The following is a 25,865-nucleotide window of genomic DNA, read 5'->3' as shown; positions in this document are numbered from 1 at the left end:
AGGCTATGAAAAATAAAGTAAGGTTTTATAGAAATAAACATCTGAAAGAAGAAAACTACTGATTCAATGCATGTAAGATCATTCTGTAATCTTTTCGGCTTTCTTTCATTTTCTATTTTATATCCAAAGTCTTTTACATATATATGCCCTGCTGCTGCTGCTTCTGCTGCTAAGTCTCTTCAGTCGTGTCCGACTCTGTGTGACCCCATAGACGGCGGCCCACCAGGCTCCCCCATCCCTGGGATCCTCCAGGCAAGAACACTGGAGTGGGTTGCCATTTCCTTCTCCAGGGCATGAAAGTGAAAAGTGAAAGTGAAGACACTCAGTCGTATCTGACCCTCAGCGACCCCATGGGCTGCAGCCTACCAGGCTCCTCCGTCCATGGGATTTTCCAGGCAAGAGTACTGGAGTGGGGTGCCAGTGCCTTCTCCGATATATATGCCCTACTTTCTACCATTACAATACTATACGCACTCAAACAACTTACGAACTGGGTTTCACCTCTGATGAAAAGGTTCTCCACATTGTCCTTTCAATGCCAGCATGAACGGATTTCTCTAACCTGCCTTATTAGTAAGCTGTTATCTTTCTTTCAAGAAACTTTGATTTTCTAAATAAAACATTTTGAAATTCTATCCAACCCAATATTTTATCTATCATTTTTGAGCAGTAACAGTGGCAGGCTTCCCAGGTAGCTCACTGGTAAAGAATCCACCTGCCAATGCAGCAACTGCAGGTTCCATCCCTGGGTCAGAAAGATCCCCTGGAGGAGGAAATGGCAACCTGCTCCAGTATCCTTGCCTGGGAAATCCCATGGACAGAAAAGCCTGGTGGGCTACAGTCCAAGGGGTCACAAAGAGTTGGATACGACTGAGCACACACACACATTATATAATGTGATCTCTTGAATTTCAGAACTTTTCACAAACTAAAAATAAGCCTAACTAAAAACACTCAAACTAAAAATAATCACTCAAAGAAATTAAGGTGTATTGAGATTTTTAAAGTTAAGAATGGTTTTGCATATTTTCTTTCTCAAGTCTGTCTCACAAGGAGCAAGTGGAGAATAAAGCATTCATTACTGAACCTAGTAGGTAATTATTATGTCCTGTCTCCTATGACCTGATTGTTTTATCAGAGATAGCAGAAAAGAAGCTTAAATCTGTATTCAGAGGAGAATAGTTACCAAACAATGAAAGGGTTTTATCAATGAAAGCATTTTATTTAATATTTGATTTAGAACCAAGATGAAAAGAAGGAAAGTAAAATAGACTGTGACAATCTCCAAAGCCAAACCTTTCTCTGCATATGGTAAAGGGTCAATAAATATTTACTTTAAAAAAAATAGTTAGCTGAGTAAACTGTTGTGTAACATTAAGTTTGGCCTGTATTCAGTTACTCAGCATTTCTTTCCCTTTTCCAATGACCAACTTGTCCACCAGGGGGCGCAGGGACAGTGGGACAGAAAAGCTAGCCAGGCCTTTCTCAGGTCCAAGAAGTGTTCATAGGTGGCCTTAAGTCATTTTGTGCAATAACATGGCCAGTTCTCTTTGAGAAGAATGAGGATTCTGCTAAAATAAAATCTGTCTCCAAAGTACTGGGAACAAATGAAACCGCCGTGTCCTCTCAGGCACGCCAGAAGTCCGTGTGCCCCTTTCTGAGACCCAGGGTCAGGAAGACCCCCTAGAGAAGGAAATGGCAACCCACTCCAGTATTTCTTTCCCGGAAATCCCACGGACAGAGGAGTCTGGCAGGCTATCCCACATGGGGCCACCAGAGATGGACACGACTTAGCGACTACACCACCACCACAAAGTTATGTGCCGCTATCACACGTCATACCTGACACCTTCAACAACCAAAAGCCATTGGTTCCCTTCCTCTGGGCTGACAATTTTCTAATATTGACAAGATAGCTGGTTTATAAGCTGACTCAGGTCTTATTTATCTGTGATGAATAAATGTGGATGAGGATGGATATACAGACAGACAGGTCGATCTATATACATAGCTATATACATATAACTAGTTTTAATACTAGTCACCAGAATCACTTGGGGTGGATATTTTTAAATGCACATGTATGACCCTCACCCCAGACCTTCTGAGTCAAGATGCGCTACGAAGCGGGGCCCAGGGATCTACATCCTTAACAAACTTTCCAGGTTCCTTATGGGCAGCTAAGTGTAAGAACTTCTACAAAGTGGCACAAAGTCTGGGACCAGGGCTACAGTTCACCCTTCCATAATGTATTCCCCGTTTTTTCCACTTTTTTCAACTCACACAGCATATGTAAAGGCAATTACCTGAATGCTGACTTAGTTTATAACTGTAGCATTCACAGTCACTATTTTATGCTTTGACGGTGTCCAAAAAAAAAAGCAATCGGGCCACCTACCTCAAGAATGTCCCCCTCTGTAGAATGCCCAAATAATAGTTTCTGCGCCTCCACACTCCCTGAAGAATAGACATACACCTTCATCCCAGCCTCTCGCCACTTCCGGACGGCCGGAACCACGTCTTCAAAGAACCTAGAGGGAAGAGCACAGAGGCAAAACGCAGGAAGAGGTTGTTCTGGCCGGATGAAAACCAGTCACACGCTGCCACAAGTTTCTCTACTTGTGTACAAATGGACACCAGGGAAAGCACCTCCACGAGCTGTGAGCTCCTGCAGATGTCATGAGCGTGCCCCAGAGAGTCAGGTCATAGATCAGAAGCAGTTTCAGTGGAGACGGGACAGTCACCCTAATGACAGTAAAAGTGATTATGGACAGAGAGATAAAATAAGAAAGCAAATGTTTAAAGTCCTAAGGAATTTCTACGGAATTCAAAAAAGCAAAAAACAGTAATACTGTACTGCTGTGTAATCTTTGATTAGTTCATGAGTAGAAAAGGTTATGTCCAGTGTGCCTTAAGAAAGCACAGAAATGCTTTTAGAAAGATCTGTAGTCAAACAACTAAAAAAAAAAAATTTGGTGGGGCTCAAAGCTATTCGTCTTCGATTAGCTAGAAAACAGAACTACATTTCTTGAGAACTAAGATAACTTCAAGTTTTATTCTACAGAAAAAAAGTATGGAACAAATCAGTTAAGAGACATGTACCACTTCATATCTGCTGATCAGCAAAGCGTCGTGTCTGGTTTTCTGGGTCCTGACACTAACTTGTTCACCAATTCTACAATGTGTTCTGTTCAGGGAGGGAACATCACAGGAAATGGGTGAAAAGAGAAGCACAAGAAACCTGGGAGGTGGAACCAGTCTGTTATAAAGGATTACCTGGAAAATGTCAGAGAAGTCTTCTGCTGGATGAAACACAACTCAATATATTACACAAACTGAAGGAAAGGGATTGACGATTAGTTCAAAACCAGTTCCCATAATTGTGAGTCACTTCGTATGTTACTTTTCACTCAGAGGCAGGATTATTCTATGTTGAATCTATAGACTGATATTGCTCCAAAGCAGGGCTCAGACGTCTAAGATGATTTATTTCAAGCTCCTAGTTTTATAATTAAGGAACTAGGGCTGCGAGAAGGCAGGGCTGACTCCTGTGACACGGTCTCCTGGCTCCACTCCTCCGGGTGTTTACAACGTGAACTAACTAGTGTTGACTTCCACATCACTGGTCTATCCTGAAATTCTCAAGCATCCTTAAAAGGTGGAAGCCCCCTTGTAAAGCACCTAAAGGAACGGCATCTCAATTGACAGAAAAAAGAAATGTAAGCAGCTAGTAACAGTCTTGGATCCTAGGCTTTACATCAGGCAATGCCCTAAAATCCTAAGAGATGTGACTTACTAAGACTCTCTTAGCAACACAGGACTCACGAGGCTCCTCTGGCAGGAGTGCTCTGACCCCAGGGTCTGTGGAAAAGCGGCACTGCCGGAGGAGGAACCTCACGGTGGCAGGTGCATCGTTTCACACCATCTCGCTTCTCCAATGGAGCAGAAGCCGGTCACAGTCCTGGGAAGCACCCAACGGCGCTGGCACACATACCCTAAGGATCAGGTATGACTGAGCTCACGGAAGTCGCCATTTTCTAAGGCTGGGGTTAAAAGTTTCCAACCACCACACCAAGCCAGATATAGGCCTGGGCAATTTAGCTGGGTAAACTAAATTTATCCCAGCTTTGGAAAAAAAAAAAATAACATACTCACTCGTTGAAGTAAAAAGAATGCTGATTTTTTAGCTACTTTGCAAGTCATGCAACTTGCACTGGAGAGAGAAAACTATTGGGAAACGCATTTGCTTTAGGGCGTGGATAAAGCGTTGAGTCTCTTGCTGCTGCTGCGTCACTTCAGTCGTGTCCGACTCTGTGCAATCCCATAGACGGCAGCCCACCAGGCTTCCCCGTCCCTGGGATTCTCCAGGCAAGAACACTGGAGTGGGTTGCCATTTCCTTCTCCATTGCATGAAAGTGAAAAGTTAAACTGAAGTCGCTCAGTCGTGTCCGACTCTAGCGATCCCATGGACTGCAGCCTACCAGGCTCCTCCGTCCATGGGATTTTCTAGGCAAAATTACTGGAGCTACGTACTCCGCTTTCATGTGCCCAGCCTTGAACGCCGCCCTCCACATGTGGCCCTGCAGCTGCTTCAGTGCCGTGGTCTTCCGGTCCAGGGACATCTGCCAGTACACGTTATCCACCACGGCCTGGATCATCCACTGCGGGTCGTCCGCCCCATTACCGGAGGCTGCTGGGATTGGAACAGCCCCATCCAGGTGGGAGTCCTCTTCAGCCTTTAAAAGTCATCAACAACACGAAATCTATGAAGAGATCCCTTAAACGATACCTGAAAACTAGCAGACCAACCTTCCCCCACTACCATAAGCTCCAAGCACCGTCACAAATTAAAGTATCCTAGGCTTTGAGACTGAAATGAATGATTCCTAAAAAAATAGTGGATTATAATTAGTAAGTTTACAACAGCTTTCCTGTATCACTAAAGCTGAAACTTAAACTGAGAGGCATGTTGTATGTGAGAAGAAAGAGCACAAAACGATAAAATGTTATAATAAGAGCTGGTTTGTTGATTCACTGACTAGGATCAAACCAGGGCTTCAGTTAAATCTGATCATTTTCTCTGCACTATAACTGACTGAGGAAGAAATCACGAAAAGCTTAGTTTATGCCTGGAATTCAGTGAAAAGAAACCAGTGAAGCGATGCCTGGGGTTGGTTCAGATACGTCTCCTGCAATCGGCCCACATCTTGCAAACCCTAATAGCTACTGAGCCTGTGACAATGTGTATGCCCAACCCCTGCAGACGCAATGATTCGTGTACTACAATGGGCAAGACATATGTATGTTTCCACAACAAGCGTTGAGACACCAAAAAAAGGTGAAGAGGGGAATGTTTCAGACTAACCCTGAGTTACGTGGAAAATTTAACAAACCCAAACGCCCCATGCCCCAGAGGCTGTGATTCTCTTCAATCTGAACTCCTAACACGAAAGAACCTACAGAGCCTCCCACATTGTCCCATGTAGAAAATTAACTCCAAAAAGAATCGCCAGAGAGTTTGCTCTGCACAGTAAGACCTTTGCCAGTGAAGCAATTTTAATAAGAAAAACAACAGGAGTTCCACAGAGCACAGTGGTAGGAGTCAGAGCAGAACAGAGCATGTGCGACTGAAGGCAGGTATAAAGACTGGGCGGAGGGGCATCCCTGGTGGCTCAGTGGTAAAGAATCCGCCTGCCAATGCAGGAGACACAAGTTCGATCCCTGGTCCAGGAGGATCCCACTTGCCACAGAGTAACTAAGCCTGTAAGCCACAACTATTGAGCCTGTGCTCCAGAGCCCGGAAGGTGTGACGACTGAAGCCCACGTGCCCTAAAGCCCATGCTCTGCAACAAGAGAAGCTGCCACTGCAGTGAGAAGCTCTTGCACAACTAGAGTAGCCCCTGCTCACTGCAACTAGAGAAAAGCCTGTATAGCAATGAAGACCCAGTGCAGCCAAAAAATAAAATAAATAATAAATAAAAATTTTTTAATTAAAAAAAGAAGACTGGGCCGAGACTGAGCTGGGGTGAGAGATGCGGGCCCAGGAGTTTTGTGGCTGGGCAGCAGGGCCTTATGCCGTGGGGAGGAGACAGTGGAGAACGAGGTGATGAAGTGTGGTGGCAAGGAGACATTCATGAAAAATGTGACGAAATGGCACAAGACCTTCCTGCATCCCACACAGAAATGATTTAGTTTATTTATAAATACATGATATTTGTATGCAACTGAAACAGCTCCAGAAAGAGGCAACTGTGGAGACAACAAACTGCCATGATCTGGCCGTTTAATTATGTGGATTCCTAAGCAGGCGTCCGCAGCTCTAACACCCTTGGGAATGCAGAAGCAAGGGAACAGAAGCGTCCCAACCTGTTTCCTCAAAAGCCTGACATCCTGTTGGCACTCCTCTTCTTCCCAATGTGCCTGCAGATACTCTTCAACATTTTCTTTGACGTAAGGAAATAAAATGTCCTAGATAAAAGTGCAAAAGAAAAAAACAAGCATTAGCTTTTAGTTGTTTGCATGAGATCAAGTTCTTCAACAATCTCACCTCACCTAATTCTAGCAAATAAGACGCTGAAAGTTTCATTGAAAATATGAAAATTGCTGCTCTGGATAGAAGAGACAGAGAAACGAATGAACTAGATATAGAGTTAGCACCTACAGCCCATGTGCCAAGTTCAACCTCCTCTCGTTTTTGTCAACGGAGTTGTATTGGAATATGGCCATACTCACTAGTTTACTGGGTGTCTGTGGCCACTTTGGGGTCACGATGCGAAGGTGAATACTTGTAACCAAGACCATATGGCCCTCAAATCTCAACATTTAGTATTCAGTCCTTTCCAGAAGAAGCTGGCTGACTCCTAAACCAGATGGCTAGACCACACGTCCTTGAGGGTAGGGATCAAGACTACCCAGTTTACACTACAGGGCCTGGGACCTGGACTCAACAAACATCTGCTGACAGAATGATGTCCACGTAACAAACATTTTAGAAATACCTGATCACCGTAATTCCTGTTTGGAAAACAGAACACCTACAGAATATCCTATGTATTCTTTTTTTTTTTTTAATTGGGGTATACTTGCTTTACAATGTTATGTTAGCTTCTTCTGTACAACAAAGTGAATCAGTCATATGCATACATATATCCCCTCTCTCTTGGACTTTCTTTCTACTCCTCCATACCATCCACCCTATACATTCTGAGGTGCAAAACAATTGAGAAATGAAGAACCTGTAAGTAACCCATGCACTGGGAACATGATTTCTCTTAGGTCAAACTTTTTATATTTACTTGTAATTGCAGCATGTGTGTCTTTTCAAATCCAATGTAACACATTCAATAAAAATTAAGTGTCAACTATATGCTAAGTGGGGCTTCCCACGTGGCGCTAGTGGTGAAGAACCTGCGTGTCAATGCAGGAGACACGAGACACGAGTTCAACCCCTGGGTAGGGAAGATCTCCTAGAGGAGGGCAGGGCAACCTACTCCAGGATTCTTGCCTAGAGAATCCCACAGAGGAGCCTGGCAGGCTACAGTCCATAGGGTCACACAGACTAGGACACAACTGAAGCGACTCAGCATGCACGCATATGCTAAGACAGGCCAGTGAGCCATGGAGAAGGGGACTGAAAAGATAAACAAGTCACATTCCCTTTTCTCAATAAGTTTCTCAAGAATCTAGATGGGGCGGGGGCGAGAGGTGGGGGGGATAAAATGATGCAGTGACTCTATAAAGGAGTCTGGCAGTTTCTTTAAAAGTTCAACAGCGTATGATATGACCCAATGATTCCATTCAATGTTCCATCCCAAGAGAAATGAAAACTGTTCACAAGAATTGGATGTGAATGTGTCATGAAAAAGTGAAAAGTGTTAGTCACTCAGGCGTGTCCAACTGTTTGTGACTCCATGGACTGTAGCCACCAGGCTCCTCTGTCCATGGCATTCTCCAGGCAAGAATACTGGAGTGGGTAGCCATTCCCTTCTGCAGGGAATCTTCCCGACTCAGGGATGAAACCTGGGTCTCCTGCTTTGCAGGAAGATTCTTTACTATTCAAGTCACCAGGAAATGAGTCATACTAGTGAAAAAGTGGAAACAATCCAAATGGCCATCAACTGGCAAATGGGTAAACAGAAAATTCATACAACATAATACTGATACATGTTACTGCATGGATGAACCTCAGAAACATCATGCTAAGTAAGAGAAATCTGACACATAACCATATAAGGTATGATTCCATTTATAATGAAATGACAAAAAAGGAAAATATCTAAAACAGATACTAAATAGGCGGTTATGCTGGAGTGAGGAGTATGGAAACGGCCACAGATGGGGTCATGAAACTTCCTTAACTACACCGTGATACATCACCTCCAGGTGTAGTAACTACACCGTGGTACGTCACCTCCAGGTGTAGTTACTACACCGTGGTACATCACCTCCAGGTGTAGTAACTACACCGTGGTACGTCACCTCCAGGTGTGGTAACTACACCGTGGTACGTCACCTCCAGGTGTAGTTACTACACCGTGGTACGTCACCTCCAGGTGTAGTAACTACACCGTGGTATGTCACCTCCAGGTGTGGTAACTACACCGTGGTAGGTCACCTCCAGGTGTGGTAACTACACCGTGGTATGTCACCTCCAGGTGTAGTAACTCTCTTTTCTCATCTGAAAGTTAACACAGGTTTGTTCACAGAAATTTCGGAAAATACAGAAACGTACAAAATAAAAACCATGATAATCTCATGATCATCTTTCTTCAGAGAATATTTTTAATAAATAAAGAGACTTCTCTGGTGGCCTAGTGGCTAAAACGCTATGCTCTCGATGCAGGGGGCCCGGTTTTGATTCCAGGTCAGGGAACTAGATTCCACATGCAGCAACTAAGACCCAGTGCAGCCAAGTATATAAATAGATAGAAAAAAAAAAATACTACTTTTAAAAAATGAGTGAGGGGGTGGGGGAACTATAATGCAGTGCAATGGGTGAGACAGAGCATGAACAGAATGCTTGGCAGACCCAGAGCCTAATGGCCCTGCAACAGTTTTAGCAAGGAGCAGCCTGGGAAAAAAAGGAAATGAACAGATGCCGTGAATACAGACACCAGGTAGACAATTCAGACAAGGCCTTACATTTCAAGGGAAAGTCTATAATCAAGTTGAACCCAAGAAGTCTGCTTATTTAAACTGATTTACTCATTTACTTATTCAAACATGTCCTGAATGCCCAGCACAGGGGCAGGCCCTTGCAATAAGGGCTGAGGATATAATTGTGAGCAAAACCTATACAGGATCCTGAATCTCAAGGAGCCAAGTAGCAGAAATAGAACATTAAAGATGGTACTTTAATAAAGGGTACAAACGAGAGGTGTAACATTAATGCATAAAACAGGAAAGTCTGACCTGTGAGGGAGGTCAGGGAAGGCTTCGCTGGAGAAGTGACCACAGAACTGAGATCTAAAGCAACGATTCTCAAAGTGAGATTCAGGAGTCCTGGGGGTCTTGGGAACCCTTTTAGGGGGCTCCATGAGGTCAAACTATTTTCACAAAAATACTAAGATCATTTGCCTTTTCACCAATGAGTGATGCTACAAGAGACCCAATATAGACGAGAATCCAACCATCTTCCTAGCCAGTTTATAAAATGCAAAACACTGTCTAAAAGTCTTCTAGCCACATTTTCCAAAGGAATGGGAAACTTTTTCATAACAATATATTATTTATTGGGGCTTTCCAGGTGGCACTAGTGGTAAAGAATCCACCTGCCAATGCAGGAGATGTAGGAGATGTGGGTTCAATCCCTGGGTTGGGAAGATCCCCTGGAGGAGGGCATGGCGACCCACTCTGGTACCCTTGCCTGGACAAGTCCATGGACACAGGAGCCTGGCAGGCTATGGTCCATAGTGTCACAGAGCTGGACACGACTCAGCGCACACACACATATATTATTTGTTAATGTTAACAAAGTAAAGGGGCTTATTGTTTAAAATGAATAAGTATTTTTAAATTTCTGTTTCAACTGCTAATATGGTAAATGTTGATCCGTATAACCTACATAAAAGCTCTTTGGGGCCTCAGTAATTTTAAAAAAATATTTATTGTTTTTATTTGGCTGTGTTGGGTCTCAGTTGTGGGTCTTGGGCTTTCCCTGAGGCATATGGGATCACAGTTCCCCAATCAGGGCTTGAACTCATGTCCCCTGCATTGGAAGGTGGACTCTTAACCACTGGACCACCAGGGAAGGTGGGTCCTCAGTAAATTTTAAGTGTACAAAGAAATCTTGAGAATAAGAAGTCTGAGAACCACCAAAAGAAGATAGGCTTAATCCGGAGAAGACGAGAGGAGAGGATTCCACACAGAGAGAACGGTGTGGGTAGGAAAAGGCTCCAGTAGGGTCATCTGATAGAAGCCAGGGGTTTTCAGATGTTTCTGCATCACCTGGGGATGTGCAGAGGCCCTGAAGAAAAGCAATCCTCGTCCCTGCAAAGTGGGCTCACTTACTGTAAAATAAGAATGGGCTCCAATTCATGAAGCGCCAGCACGTGCTATCACAGGGTCACTGCGCCCGACAGAATGGCTGGCTTCTGCAGATTAGTGCTAGCTAGTACCAGCCCACCACCCAGCTTGGTGCTGAAAACCACTGATCTGTGTCCTCTCCCTCCCTCCCCACTTCCTCCTTATTACTTCTGGATTGTGAGATTTTAACTAGTAATTCTATTACAAGAGTGAACAAGGGCAAAAGAGAAGAAAGATGTTGGTTGAAGGGGAGGGGGTGGAGGACGGGCAAAATACATGGAGAGAATTAAGAGGTACAAACTTCCAGTTATAAAATAAATGAGGATGTCCTGAACAGCATAGGAAATACAGTCAATATTAATGTAATAACTTTGTATGGTGACAGATGGAAACTAATCATGGTGATCATTTTGTAATGTACAGAAATATTAAATCACGTTATACACCTGAAACTGATTTAATATTGTACGTTTGTGATTCTTCAATTGAAAAACAAAAAAAGGAAGCTAGCAGACAACTTTTTATTTCCTGCTAACAGGCCCGAGCGATGCTATGATTAGGACATAGTTAACAGATTGTTAGGAGAAGGCAATGGCACCCCACTCCAGTACTCTTGCCCGGAAAATCCCATGGACGGAAGAGCCTGGTGGGCTGCAGTCCATGGGGTTGCTAAGAGTCGGACACAACTGAGTGACTTCACTTTCACTTTTCACTTTCATGCATTGAAGAAGGAAATGGCAACCCACTCCAGTGTTCTTGCCTAGAGAATCCCAGGGATGGGGGAGCCTGGTGGGCTGCCCGTCTATGGGGTCGCATAGGGTCGGACACGACTGAAGCAACTTAGCAGCAGCAGCAACAGATTGTTATGAACAAAACCATGTGGGGTTTTTTTGGGTGGGTATAGAATTTTTCTGACTGGAACAAAGGCTTGGCTCCATAATCAGATTTTTTTCTTAACTTCAGAAGACTCAATTCTAAGTTCAACTTAAATTGCACTCCCAAAAGAAAATACACAACACAAGAAAATTATTACAGGTTTGTTTTTTTTTTAATGGTAGGACTCTTCATACTATGTTATTCAAATTTCACCTGCCCCAGTAAAAACAAAGAAGTCATTCAGTTTTGCTTGTTCTCATGTGGCATTCCAGTAGCACTCAGCAGATTCTGAATCATACAAACAGTGTGAGCAGGCAAAATTTTCAGCATATTTGACATAAAAGCTTTGTTTAAGCTCAATAAAAACTCACTCTTGATCTTAAAGAAGGAAAATGAGCTAAGATTAATAGCTTTTTTTTTGTGCAAGAGATTCCTTTTACTGTACTGATATATTTCTTAAAAAAAAAAAAAAACTTTTATTGACGTATAGTTGATTTACAATGCTGTGTTGGGTTTTTTTTTGGCCACACCCTGTGGCATGTGGGATCTCAGTTCCCCATCCAGGGACCAAATCTGCACCCCCTGCACTGGAAGGCAGAGTCCTAACCACGAGACCACCAGGGAAAGTGTTAGTCACTCAGGCATATCCAACTCTGTGACCCCATGGACTGTGGCCCGCCAGGCTCCTCTGTCCATGGAATTCTCCAGGCAAGAACACTGGAGTGGGTAGCCATTTCGTTCTCCAGGGGATCTTCCCGACCCAGGGACTGAATTCGTGTTTCCTGCATTGGCAGGCATTCTTTACCCTTTTCCATATATTTCTGATTTTCTTTAAATAGTCAAGTTTTCCCAGGATGCTCCTCCTCACGCCGTCCTTTCTCTGGCTTAGCATCTCTCCTGCACTCATGCATCATGGCAGAACTGTAAACCAGCCCCTACTTGAGAGGGTGCCATCTGAGAAGATGTGGCAGAAGGAAGGTGCACATACACAGCTCTTCCTCTCCTAGGCAGACACACATGTGCAGAGAGGAGCAAAAAAAGTGCTTACTGTCACAATGGGGAGGCTGCAAATGAATGGAAACATCCTAAATCATCATCAGCTAGAGAATATACGGGCATATTCACACTCCATAACATTACTTTGCAGTTAACAGTGAATGTACTAAAATGTTCTATTTATCAATATGAACAGAAACTCTAACATATGAATAAAACCAATACAAAGTGGGATGTACCAAGGGCTTCAGGTATAGCTGTAATGATTTCTTAAGATCTAAAATAAACATCATATGAAAGTTTAATTAGCTTTGTGGTGGGTGCAGTTATTGTACTAGTCTTTATCCTTGCTAATTTTAAATGTGTTACAGTTTAAAAAACAAACCAACTCTGATCCTTCATGCTACACCTTTCTCATCTGGTCCTTCTCCTCCAGCATCCTGCCTCCATTATTCCCCAACTTGTAAGCAACTGAAAATACTCCCCAGGGAACATTCTTGGTCAGATTCAGGGCCACTCAGAGTTGAAGTCCTCAAAAATTTTTTCAACGCATACAGTGCTATCCTCTTTGGGCTCCACAAAATCAAATTTCCTATATCCAGCTTTATTGGTACCAAGAACAATTCATCAAGAGCCTGTTAATCCTGAGAGCAGGTACAGACTCCGGGCAGTGTGCCAAGCCAGGGTTCTACCTCTTTCTTTCACCAACTGTGTTCGAGTAACTTATCCTCTTTGAGCCTATTTTCTCATCTGCTAAATGGCAATGATAATACCAAGCAAAGTCACTGCGGTCACTAGAGGTAATTAGATAGATGAAAACATCCAGTTCCTTACCACTAATTATATACTCCAGCACAAACCTTTTAACACAGCAAGATCACCTTTACCCCAATTTAGTGACAAATGATAGCAGAGAAGTCCCCAGAGAACAAATCACAAAGATAACCAATTCATTCCTTCAACATCTACTGAGGACTTACTGAGTGCCACACGTTTCTAATTATATTTATTTTTATTTACTTTTTGGCTGCTTGGCATGTGGGATCTTAGTTCCCAGACCAGGGATCAAACTTGGACCCTCAGCAGTGGAAGCACAGAGTCCCAACCACTGAACCATCAGGGAAGTGCCACCAGACATTTCTGATACTGGAGTGACAGACCACAGACCTCTTCCTCGAGAACTCACAGAAATAAAAGGTCCAGATTTCAAGCGATCCTGTTTAGGAGAAGCTTCAGAAATGAGAATCTACTTTAGAACTTCTGATCATCCAATTTGCCTCTTTCCTCTATATGTTAAACTCCCCTCTGCACTGCCTAAGCACACAAAGGTAGACAATGAAGTTAGAACGCAGGATAACTGGAGTTGGGAGGTTAGCAGACTGAACAGTCTATTTTAGTGTGAGTGTTATTGTACAACATAAAAGTACATGGGGCAATAACTCAACTGTGAAGATTTTATCCATTCTTTCAACATCCTTATTGAGCATCTATCAAGCAAAATAAAATGCCTTCAAGATGCTTGTTTTTAAAAGCCAACAATTACAGTCTGATAGGTACTATGGTACCAAACTGTTGTTGCATGCCAGGCCTCCCTGTCCCTCACCATCTTCTGAAGTTTGCCCAAGTTCATGTCCATTGCATTGGTGATGCCAACCAGCCACCTCATCTTCTGATGCTCTCTTCTCCTTTTGCCCTCAATCTTTCCCGGCATCAGGGACTTTTCCAAAGAGTCTACTGTTCACATCAGATGACCAAAATACTAGAGCTTCAGAATCAGTCCTTCCAACAAGTATTCAGGGTTGATTTCCCTTGACTGGTTTGATCTCCTTGAGGTCCAAGAGACTTGCAGGAATCTTCTCCAGCACCACATTTTGAAGGCCTCAATTCTTTGGCATTCTGCCTCATTTAGGGTCCAGGTCTCAGAACCATACATGACCAGTGGGAAGACCATAGCCTTGACTATACGGACCTTTGTCGGCAGAGTAATGTCTCAACACACTATCTAGGTCTGTCACAGCTTTCCTGCCAAGAAGCAATCATCTTCTGACTTCATGGCTGTAGTCACCATCTGCAAAGATTTCAGAGCCGAGAAAGAGGAAATCTGTCATTACATCCACCTTTTCCTGTTCTATTTGCATGAAGTAATGGGGCCAGATACCATGATCTAAGATTTTTAACTAATATTTAATTTTAAGCCGGCTCTTTCACTCTTTCCTTCACTCTCATCAAGAAGCTCTTTAGCTCCTCTTTGCTTTCTGCCATTAGAGTGGTATCATCCGCGTATCTGAGGTTGTTGATGTTTCTCCCACCTATCTTGATTCCAGCTTGTAACTCATCCAGCCCGGCATTTCTCATGCTGTGCTCAGCATATAGATTAAACAAACAGGGTGACAGCTGACAGCCCTGTCGTACACTTTTCTCAATCTTGAACCAATCAGCTAGCTGTTCCATACAGGGTTCTAACTGTTGCTTCTTGACCTGCACACAGGTTTCTCAGGTAAGATGGAGGAGGAGGATGGAATGGAGAAGGGGGGATGGCAAACCACTCCATTATATCTGCCATGAGACCCTCATGAACTGTATAAAAGGACAAAAAGATAGGACACCGAAAGATGAGTCCCCCAGGCTGGAAGGTGTTCAATATGCTCCTGGGGAACAGCAGAGGAAAACTACTAACTGCCCCAGAAAGAAGGAAGCGTATGGGCCAAAGCGGAAATGACACTCAGCTGTGATGTGGTGAGGAAAGTAAAATCTGATGCTGCAAAGGACAGTACTGCATGGGAACGTGGAATGTTAGGTCCATGAATCAAGGTAAACTGGACGAGGTCAAGCAGGAGATGGTTAAGAACAAACACTGACATCCTAGAAATCAGTGAACTAAAACTGGACAGGAATGGGCAAATTTAATTCAGATGACCATTTATATCTACTACTGTGGGCAAGAATCCCATAGAATAAACAGAGTAGCCCTCATAATCAATAAGAGTCCAAAATGCAGTACTCGGGTGCAACCTCAAAAATGACAGAATGATCTTGGTTCATTTCTAAGGCAAGTCATTAAACATCACAGTAATTCAAGTCTATGCCCCAACCACCGATGCTGAAGAAGCTGAAGTTGATCGGTTCTATGAACATCCAGAAGACCTAGAATTAACACCAAAAAAAAAAATGTCCTATTCATCACTGGGGACTGGAATACAAAAGTAGGAAATCAAGAGGCACCTGGAGTAACTGGCAAGTTTGGCCTTGGAAAACAAAATGGTACCAAGTAAGAATGTTCTAAAAACAAATTTTTTAAAGTGGGTAGTGGGACTTCCCTGGCGATCCAGTGAAGACTCTGCTTACACTGCAAGGGGGCATGAGTTCAATCCCTGATCAAGGAACTAGGATCCTGCAGTGCCATGCAGCATGGCCAAAAAATTAACAAATAAAGCTAATGCTTATCGCCCAAACCTGCCCACTGAAAAATTTAAGGCTTTAAAAGTAATCGAGAACAGCAATGATAAATTCTTTAACTTCAGTTATAATCCACTTATAGACAATTTCACAATTCTACAGTATGAAAAAAAATGCTGTAATGAACCCAGGATTCTACAAACATGTAAGTATTTTTAGTCTATCAGGCACCTAAAGGGTTGTTACAGTTTAGTAGTATGTATGAGGCTTCCCTGGTGGCTCAGCTGGTAAAGAATTCGCCTACAATGCAAGAGACCTGGGTACAATCCCTGGGTTGGGAAGATCCCCTCTAGAAGGCAAAGGCTACCCACTCCAGTATTCTGGCCTGGAGAATTCCATGGACTGTATACTCCATGGGGTCGCAGAGTCAGACATGACTGAGCGACTTTCACTTTCATGACAAAAGGGGTTTCCCTGGTGGCTCAGATGGTAAAGAACCTATCTGCAATGCAGGAGACCTGGGTTCAATCCCTGGGTCAGCAAGATCCCCTGAAAGCGGGCATCACAACCCACTCCAGTATTTTGTCTGGAGAATCCCACGGACAGAGGAATCTAGTGGGCTACAGTCCATGGGGATAAGCTGGACACGCAATAAGCTGGACACGACCAAGACACTAACACACACATGACAAAAGGCTATAGAACTAAACGACGGTACTTGTCTTTCAGGGGACTGTGATTATCAATAAATTCTACTAAATGCTAGTGGGGGTACTATGCAAGCAGCAGTTTATATTACTCTACACAGCTCAATGATAACATTCTGAAAGAGCTCCATTAAGGGCCACAACATTTCTGAAGATCTAATTAAAGAAGTTGCCTCATAAATGTTTAGAAATCTAGATATGGATTTGCTTTATTGTCAAGTGGCTATTTTAATGAAAAGGTCATAGAATCAATAAAAGTAAAATTGTTGCCATATTTACTCATGTCTCTTTTGAAGAAAATGGGCAATAAAAAGGTAATGGGTGATACTTAAGAGTACTACAGCTATTTAAAGAAACTATTTTAAAAGCTTTCCAAAGGGACCACAGGGTGCAAATGATTTACAGTATTTGAGAATTTAACATTTTCCAGGCAGAGAGTTAAAGAACACAAAGGCAACACTGGTGACCTATTATTTCTGTATTAATCCCAGAGGATAAAAAACAAGGGAAAATCAAGTGGCTTAATCGGTCCTAAGAACCAATCACATTCTCTAAATAAGAAATGAAAAAACAGGGTAATCATATTTTGGGGACTATCTAAACAGGTAAAAGGAAATCTAAGAGAATATGGACATAACCGGTTACAAAGGTTTTCTCTGGGACATGAGATACCAAGGGAGGGGAAAAACTTTTTTTTTAACATATCTATTTCTACAATGAAAGAGCATAGTCTTTTTTTTTTTTTTTGCATGGTAAAGACTGCTTTATTGGTGGCAGCTAATACAAGTCAATAAATATTGATCCCCAAAGAACTCAGTTACGTATCAGATTACTGGTCCACAGAGAGCTGAATGGAATTGACCCAACTGATTGCTGGGAGGATAAACTCAAGTCAATCCTGCTTCTTGGGAAATGAAGCCACAGCCAGTTCATACATGGCATATGCCGTTCCACCAACTGTAAGAATCATGGTGGCTCTATACAGGAGGGCATCAGCTATCCCACCCTTCAGATGCACTGGAATTCCATTATCCTCCTGAAACAGCTTTTGTTTCTCTGGAACCTTATTTTCAAACTGCCTGCGTGAAGAAGTACTTATGGTCCTCTTAGCAATCTGACGGAGAGCCTTTCATTATCAGAGGATGTATCTTTCCGAGGCTTCCGGGTATCAGAAACTTCCCACCTGGACCCTCAAGACCAGGGGTGGCGACTAAGAGCCCCAGGCGTATGTAACGCACAACCTTCTGGCCTCCTCCCAGGCTTCTCCTCCATAGTCTTTTTTTTAAATTGAGACATAATTGATACATAACATTCTATTAGTCACAGGTATGCAACGCATTGGGCTTCCCGTGGCTCAATGGTAAAGAGTAAGCCCACCAATGCAGGTGATGCAGGTTTGAGCCCTGAGTCAGGAAGATCCTCTGGAGAAGAAAATGGCAAAAATCCACTCCAGTATTCTTGCCTGGAGAATCCCATGGACAGAACAGCCTGGTGAGCCACATTCCACGGGGTCTCAAAAGAGTCGGACATGATTTAGTGATTAAACAACGAAGACAGCATGTAGGTTGAATGTTTGTGTATACTGAGAAGTGAGCACCACGGTGAGTCTTGTTGACATCCATCACAGTTAAGCAAGTTTCTTTCTTGTGATGAGACCTTTTGAGAGCTACTCTCTTCACAGTCTTCAGATATACAATACAGTATTATTAACTCTGATCACTATGTTGTGTACTGCATCTCCACAACTTACTTACTTTATAACTGGGTATTTGCACCTGCTTGAACATTTCTAACAATGAGGAAATCTACTACTTCTTGGAGTGGTCCACACCATCCATCAGACAGACTCAACAGTTCTGGTATTAGAACTGCTCCTTAAATATCCTTCCTGAAGACCATACTAGGAACTACCAAGAGAAGTTTTGCAGCTCTGGCTGCTACAAAGGGTCACGAGGGCTCAGAAATGGTAACTCTGCTATTTTCATGGGTTAAGCAGAGATAATCACTCCCCTTTGAAAGCTGAAGCCTTTAGGAATGAACACTAAATATCTTTATCTGCATTCAAAAAGAATATATGTAATACTGTAAGACAAACTTGTCTTCTAAATCCCATTAAGATTAAACGGTAATTAAAGAAATATAAACTATAATCTAATTAACTGCAATGAATTACATCTCACAAGGGAAGGTCATCCTTATTCACAAGTGCTGCTGCTACTGCTGCTAAGTCGCTTCAGTCATGTCCACCTCTGTGCGACCCCAGAGACAGCAGCCCACCAGGCTCCCCCGTCCCTGGGACTCTCCAGGCAAGAACACTGGAGTGGGTTGCCATTTCCTTCCCCAATGCATGAAAGTGAAAAGTGAAAGTGAAGTCGCTCAGTCGTCTCCGACTCCTAGCGACCCCATGGACTGTGGCCCACCAGGCTCCTCCGTCCATGAGACTTTCCAGGCAAGAGTACTGGAGTGGGGTGCCATTGCCTTGGGATAGGTCTTTAAAAGCAGCAGAGAGAAAGAACATCAATATCCCATAAGTTTCAGAGCAGGAACCCTGACTGGCCCTAGGATAGAGTCCTAGCCCCTGTGAGTGTGGAGGGGAGGGAACTGACATTTACTTCCTTGACTCCACCTACATCGGTGCAAGGTGACCCCCTCTGAACAAATGAAGCAGCTGAGATTGAAAAAGGTTTCACTGCTGGTAGAGTAAAGCCAGGATTCAAACCCAGGTCTACTGAAGCCCAATGCTTGAGTCTATCCAGCTCTGTAGGTGGATGACTTCAGGGAGGATCACCTAACCCCCCCAGATTCTGATGATATATTCCCTACAGAAGTTTCTAATACTACTTTTCTCTAAGAGATTTGCACTAAGAAAAGAAATGAGAGATTCTGGCTCACCTGGCAGTACGGTAACTGTTCCAATAAACAGGAATAATGAGTAATTACAGCAATAGTGGGAACAACTGCCAACACTAACTGAGCCTTCACCGTTCCGGGCACTTCTCATTCTACAGTCAGTCCTTAGTGATCTCGTCTAATCCATGATTTTACATGCCATCTGTTGCCGTGCTGTGCTAAATCACTTCAGTTGTGTCTGATGCTGTGCAACCCCAGGGGTGCCAGGCTCCTCTGTCCATGAGATTCTCCAGGCAAGAATACTGGAGTGGGTTGCCATTTCCTCCTCCAGGAAATCTTTCTGACCCAGGGATGGAACTCACGTCTCTTGTCTTCTGCACTGGCAAGCAGGTTCTTTACCACTTAGCAGTTAGTTCAGTTGCTCAGTTGTATCTGACTCTTTTTGACCCCATGGACTGCAACACGCCAGGCTTCCCTGTCCATCACCAACTCCTGGAGCTTGCTCAAACTCATGTCCATCGCATGAGTGATGCCATCCAACCATCTCATCCTTTCTTTACCACCAACACATCCATATACCCATCTGTTACCAATGACCCCTAAATCCACAGCTTGAACCTGGACCTCTTCCCTGAACTCGAGTGATTTTTTTTTCAACTACCTTCCTCAAATCTCACTTGGATATCTGAAATTCAAACTCCTGTTTCTAGCCCTTAATCCTGCTCCTCCCACACTGTCCCATTTCAGCCAACTGGCAGCTCCATCATTCCAAGATGCTCAAGCCGAAAGCCTTGAAGTCCTCTTTGACTCCTCTTGCTCTCATACTCCACATCCCACCAATTCATCAGCAAATGCTGTCAGCCCTATCTTCAAAATACATCCAGAATCTAATCACTTCTCACCATCTGCCACTGCTCCCAAGCACTCCAAATCTACTCAATACATTGATTAATGAATAACCTGAATCACATCATTTCAATCCTCAAAATAACCCTATGAAACAAGTGCTCTTATTTCCTCCATTTCACAAAGGCACATAAAGGTTAAATATAAACTAAGAAACTATAGTTTATCAATCAGGTCTTTTTCCTTTTTTGGTTCAAAGAGTCAGATCCCCAGAGCCTGATCTTCTTGGTCAAAGGGATCTGACTAGCTTACAGACTTACAACGAGTTGGTCCCAGCCAAGGCCCAGGGCAGGAGTCAGTCAGCCTCCTGGAGCATGGCAGCACCAACACTAGTCTGCCCACGAGCTCCTCTCTGAAATCCCACCCAGGTTCCACTGCCAGGACTCCCACTAGTTTTCAAACTACATGTGTTAGTCTCTTTTTATTCAGTATCAGCTCTCCACACTTTTTTAAGACTTAAGAAAAGGAACTTGTTGGAAGGTCACATAATGAATCACTGAAAATCAAGTTAAGAAATGAAGCCCTCACATGCATACCCAGAAGACAAAGAACCCTTTTCTGTATTAAAGAATTCTGACTTTGAAAAGCAATCCGTGTTTTTGAAAGTGGAGTCCCCTGGGAAGGGTCCAGTGAGGTTCCAGAAGGGCCTCTGAGGACAATATTACTGACTTTCCACGTGACAGAGGACCGGATACAGCAAGATAAGGGTGGGCTGGCCACCACCCTTCTTCTGACCTCTACCTCAAATCAAAACCAATAATGAAAATTAAATGAGTTAATAAATGTGAAAATCAAAGGCTGTATACAAAAATAAGCCTTTATTGTAAAAAGAATAGCTTTTTTGTGCATATGAAGGAGTTACATGGGGTGAGCTTTAAGGATAGAAAATTTAAGAACCATCAAAGAAGGGAGGTCTTTTCAGAGCTAAACACAGGATAGCCTTAAAAAGTTTATCTGAGCAAAAGAAAGGCTTACCTATCTATGTATTTTCAAAACAGGGGTTATATATTAGAATTGGGACTTTCGGGGAATTGATCTGACTACATATACTTCAAGGCTCTAAGTGACTTTAAGCATAGGAAAAAAAAAAATCAGAAAGAATATTCACCAAACTCTTAATGATTACTGCTTGGTGGTGGGAGCAAAACGGGCATTCATTCTCTACGCTGTACTCTCCTGTAATGTCTGCAGTTCATAATAAGCATGAATTAATTTCCGTGGAAAAATTAGGGGGGTGGGAAAAACACTCCTCTAGCCTCACAGTAACAGATACAAGTTTCCAAAGAATAATGTATTTAGCTCTTTAGATACTTAATTGTTAATAAAATTTACTTTATGGTGTTTTAACTCCCATTGAAAACTAATTTCTCTAAAACTCACCAGTTTTAGAAATGCTGGGTCAAAGAAAGTTCTAATATCACTCGAGAAACACAACAGTTACATCGCATGCTGTGCAAATAAGATAAAATATCACCTTGAGGAAATCTGAAATAGCAAGGAGAGCAGAAGTGGGAGCAGACAATGCCAGCCCCTCCTGGCCCAGGCTGGAAGGCACCGTAATGCTGTCAACAAGCACTCGCCAAACGCCGTATGTGCGAGCGCTGTGCCAGGCTCTGCTCTCGGCCCTTAAGGAGCTCTCGGCACGGCGGGAAGACAGCACGCACAGACGACACCGCAAGGCAGCATCTGCTGCGACGGCAAATACACGGCCCTACAGAGCAGGGAGACAGGACTCGGAAGTTCCCGCTTAAACCCAAGTCCTTGGAAAGCAGAAGTAGGTATCACTTGTCTATTCCCACAGCCTAGCACGAGAAATATGTTTTAAACATGTTTTAAGTCAATGGCTACATGGAACCAAACTGCACTTGGAGAGGACAAGGTGTGACACTCCAAGCTAGAGGAATGGCGGTGGCATGAAAGACTAGCATGACCCAAATGGGCATCATCAGTTATTTACAAAAAAAAAAGTGTAAAGGAACAGAGGAACAGAAAGTTGGAAAACCTGACTCACTCAAGTTGAGGAGCTGAAACTACCTTTGAGACAACAGGAAACCCAAAAGGATTTTGATGGTGCAAAGACAACCTGTTTATGTACCTGTCTTCCTTACTTGATTCCTTCAGGGGGGGCAACTGCATCTTTAAGAATTTTGGTTTCCTGGCAGCGCCTGGCACATGAAAGGTATTCAAACAAATGTGGGGAAAAGGAAGGGAAGACTGATTAGCTGGAAACATTATGCATGTGCCATAACATTGAAGGTTCTAGAAGAGTAAGAGACCAGAAATTGAGGCTGGAGGTGTTTTCTAATCCATCTCATGATATACTCAGGCCCAATACAGTCATTCTCCAAAGGCTCCTCCCCTTGTTCCAAGTTCAATCAACAAAAATCCCCTTGTAGTCCACCATGAGTACATCTCTGTGTAGGAATCCGGAGCAAGGGGAGGTTTGGGGGAATAGTAATCAAACCAGGAAATCCTGCCATGCCAGTGCAAGTTGTCTGAGAGCAGTCATGTTTTGTGTCCTGTTCTTGACCTCCTTCTGCTCAGGGCCATAGAAGCACAGGTAGAGGTAATCACAGTGAGTTTCAGTACATATTCAGTTCAGTTCAGTTCAGTTCAGTTCACTCGCTCAGTCGTGTCCAACTCTTTTCGACCCCATGAATCGCAGCACGCCAGGCCTCCCTGTCCATCACCAACTCCTGGAGTTCACTTAGACTCATGTCCATCAAGTCAGTGATGCCATTCAGCCATCTCATCCTCTGGTGTCCCCTTCTTCTCCTGTCCCCAATCCCTCCTAGCATCAGAGTCTTTTCTAATGAGTCAGCTCTTCGCATGAGGTGGCCAAAGTACTGGAGTTTCAGCTTCAGCATCATTCCCTCCAAAGAAATCCCAGGGCTGATCTCCTTCAGAATAGCGCCCCTTTTTCCATACTGACTCTTCACAAGTGCTGTCTGTCTCCAGTCTGATATTTCCTGCATTGTAATCAGTGTTTCTACTGGGCTTCATATTTTTCAAAGTCCACCCCCCCTCCGGCTCATGACTCCTGCCATAAGCAAAAGGACAGAAGATTAGTATAATGGTCATCAAGTATAATGGTGGTCACTGGATACAGAAAAGTATATGGGACCTTAAGCTCACCTTCATGGCAAATAGATGGGGAAACAGTGGAAACAGTGTCAGACTTTATTTTTTGGGGCTCCAAAATCACTGCAGATGGTGACTGCAGCCACAAAGTTAAGACGCTTGCTCCTTAAAAGAAAAGCTATGACCAACCTAGACAGCATATTCAAAAGCAGAGACATTACTTTGCCAACAAAGGTCCGTCTAGTCAAGGCTATGGTTTTTCTAGTAGTCATGTACAGATGTGAGAGCTGGACTATAAAGGAAGCTGAGCGCCAAAGAATTGATGCTTTCAACCTGTGGTGTTGGAGAAGACTCTTGAGAGTCCCTTGGACAGCAAAGAGATCTAACCAGTCCATCCTAAAGGAAATCAGTCCTGAATATTCACTGGAAGGACTGATGCTGAAGCTGAAACTCCAGTACTTTGGCCACCTGTTGCGAAGAACTGACTCATTTGAAAAGACCCTGATGCTAGGAAAGATTGAAGGCGGGAGGAGACAGGGATGACAGAGGATGAGATGGTTGGATGGCATCACTGACTCAATGGACATGAGTTTCAGTCAGCTCCGGGAGTTGGTGATGGACAGGGAGGCCTGGTGTGCTGCAGTCCATGGGGTCGCAAAGAGTCGGACACGACTGAGCGACTGAACTGAACTGAACTGAAGCTCACCTTCTTGCATCCAGGGAGCAAAGCTTTTTGTATCTACCTCATTCGATCTTCTTCTCTACCTTGTGAGCATGACAGATCCTACTCCCCCCATTCTTGGAGATGAAAAAGCCTGAATCCCTAGATTGAAGGAACCTAGGCAAAGTGACACAATTATAGCATCAATAATAAATCACACAGGTGGAAAAAACTCCCGCGCTCTGCCTCTTGCGGGCAGTCTTGTAACAGTTTCATACTGAGGGTGGAGTCAGCGCCCTACAGTTCTCAATGCTGAGAGCATTAGAAATGATAATCCTTATTAAATGGCTATTAAACTAAAGTTGGGATATACTATCAAACAACACAAGCTCTCTTCCTAGAAAGACCATAAAATTAACATAGTAGTTTTTGTGAGAAAAAAAAATGTCAACTTCAACATTTCCTCATTATTATCTTCCAAAATATATTGTTAGAATATAAGACAACAGAAGAGTAAATTACACATATTATTAAACAATCGATTGTGTGAGCTATTTCTAAAAGCGCTTTAGCATAAAATATAGTGCAAAGAAATTTACTAAACAAATGTCAGAAGAACATACAAACAGGATTCCATTGTTCAACTGAATTAATATCTTTATCATTTTGATTTTCAATGAAATGAGTATCTGCTACTTCAAAAAAATACTACTGATAGGATCAAGGATTTGTCTGTTTAATTCAGATTTTCTAATGCAGAAGATTAAGTTTGAGACATCTTTTCTCTTGGTCTTATTCAAAACACTACCAAAATTATGTACTCTAAGGTAAAACTCCAGTTCCTACATATTGTCTTTACCAACTTCCACACCACCACAGTCCTTAAACAGAATCTTAAAAAAAAAAAAAAAAAAAAAAACTCAATTAAAAAAAAATTATAATCCCAGGACTTCCCTGGCAGTCCAGTGGTTTGGACTCAGTGTTTCCAATGCAGGGAGTGCAGGTTCTATCCCTGGCTGGGGAACTAAGATCCCAAATGCCACACAGCAACTAAGCACATGCAGCAATTAAGACCTGATGCAGCCAAATAAGTAAATAAATATTTAAGAAAAAAATAAAAGAAAACTGCTTTGGACTTCCCTGGTGGTCCAGGGGCTAAGACTTCACACTCCCCCTGCTGGAAGCCCAGGTTTGATCCCGGGTCGGGGAACTGGATTCTGCACACCGCACCTAAGACCCAGCACAGGCAAACACATAGATAATAATAAAAAACACTCCGAGGTTCCACTGCAGGGGCCGCAAGTTCAATCCCTGGTTGGGGAGTTCCACAAACAACAAAAAAAGAAAGTTATTATTACAGTTCAGCTCCTGGAAGACAATTTGCAAAAGCTGGGGAAGTGGCCACTTGCTTATTGTTTTGTTATTTACCAGTTTATTTCATTATCTTGCTCTCTCTTGTCAATTTACTTGACTTCTGAGAGGTTTTGGTTCTGTTAATGATGACAGACCTCCTTTAATTCACCTACACTATCTTGGTCTGCTCTGTCACCTCCAATGAGCCATTAGGAAAGAGGGATGCTAACAGATCTTGGCTTCTGTATACAGCCTAACTACTCAGAGTTCAGTCCATGGACCGACAGCATCAGCATCACCCGGGAACCTGTTCAAAACTCAACTTCCATTCCATGTTATTCAACCATTAAAAAAAAGAATGAAATCTTGCCATTTGTGATAACATAGATGGACCTTAGAGGGTATTTAATTTATATGCAGAGTACATCATGAGAAACACTGGGCTGGAAGAAACGCAAGCTGGAATCAAGATTGCTGGGAGAAATATCAATAACCTCAGATATGCAGATGACACC

At 43.1% G+C, this 25,865-nt stretch overlaps 1 protein-coding gene across 3 annotated transcripts in view; it reads right to left on the bottom strand.

Annotated features, from left to right (window-relative positions):
• The window catches only part of ENOPH1 (enolase-phosphatase 1), a 38,984-nt gene that overhangs the window by 4,751 nt on the left and 8,368 nt on the right, over nucleotides 1–25,865 (bottom strand). For all 3 annotated transcript variants that reach the window (XM_010806278.3, XM_005208168.5, NM_001075875.1), the window contains exons 2-4: nucleotides 6,367–6,468; nucleotides 4,534–4,736; nucleotides 2,399–2,531 (exon numbers count right to left, since the gene is read on the bottom strand). In XM_010806278.3, the coding sequence (XP_010804580.1) occupies nucleotides 2,399–2,531; nucleotides 4,534–4,658 (258 nt within the window). In that variant the 5' untranslated portion in view covers nucleotides 4,659–4,736; nucleotides 6,367–6,468. The remainder of the gene's footprint in view (nucleotides 1–2,398; nucleotides 2,532–4,533; nucleotides 4,737–6,366; nucleotides 6,469–25,865) is intronic.

The sequence above is a fragment of the Bos taurus genome, chromosome 6 (genome assembly GCF_002263795.3).
Source record: "Bos taurus isolate L1 Dominette 01449 registration number 42190680 breed Hereford chromosome 6, ARS-UCD2.0, whole genome shotgun sequence".
Lineage (NCBI taxonomy): Eukaryota > Metazoa > Chordata > Mammalia > Artiodactyla > Bovidae > Bos > Bos taurus.
This window is presented reverse-complemented; position numbering and strand designations above follow the sequence as displayed.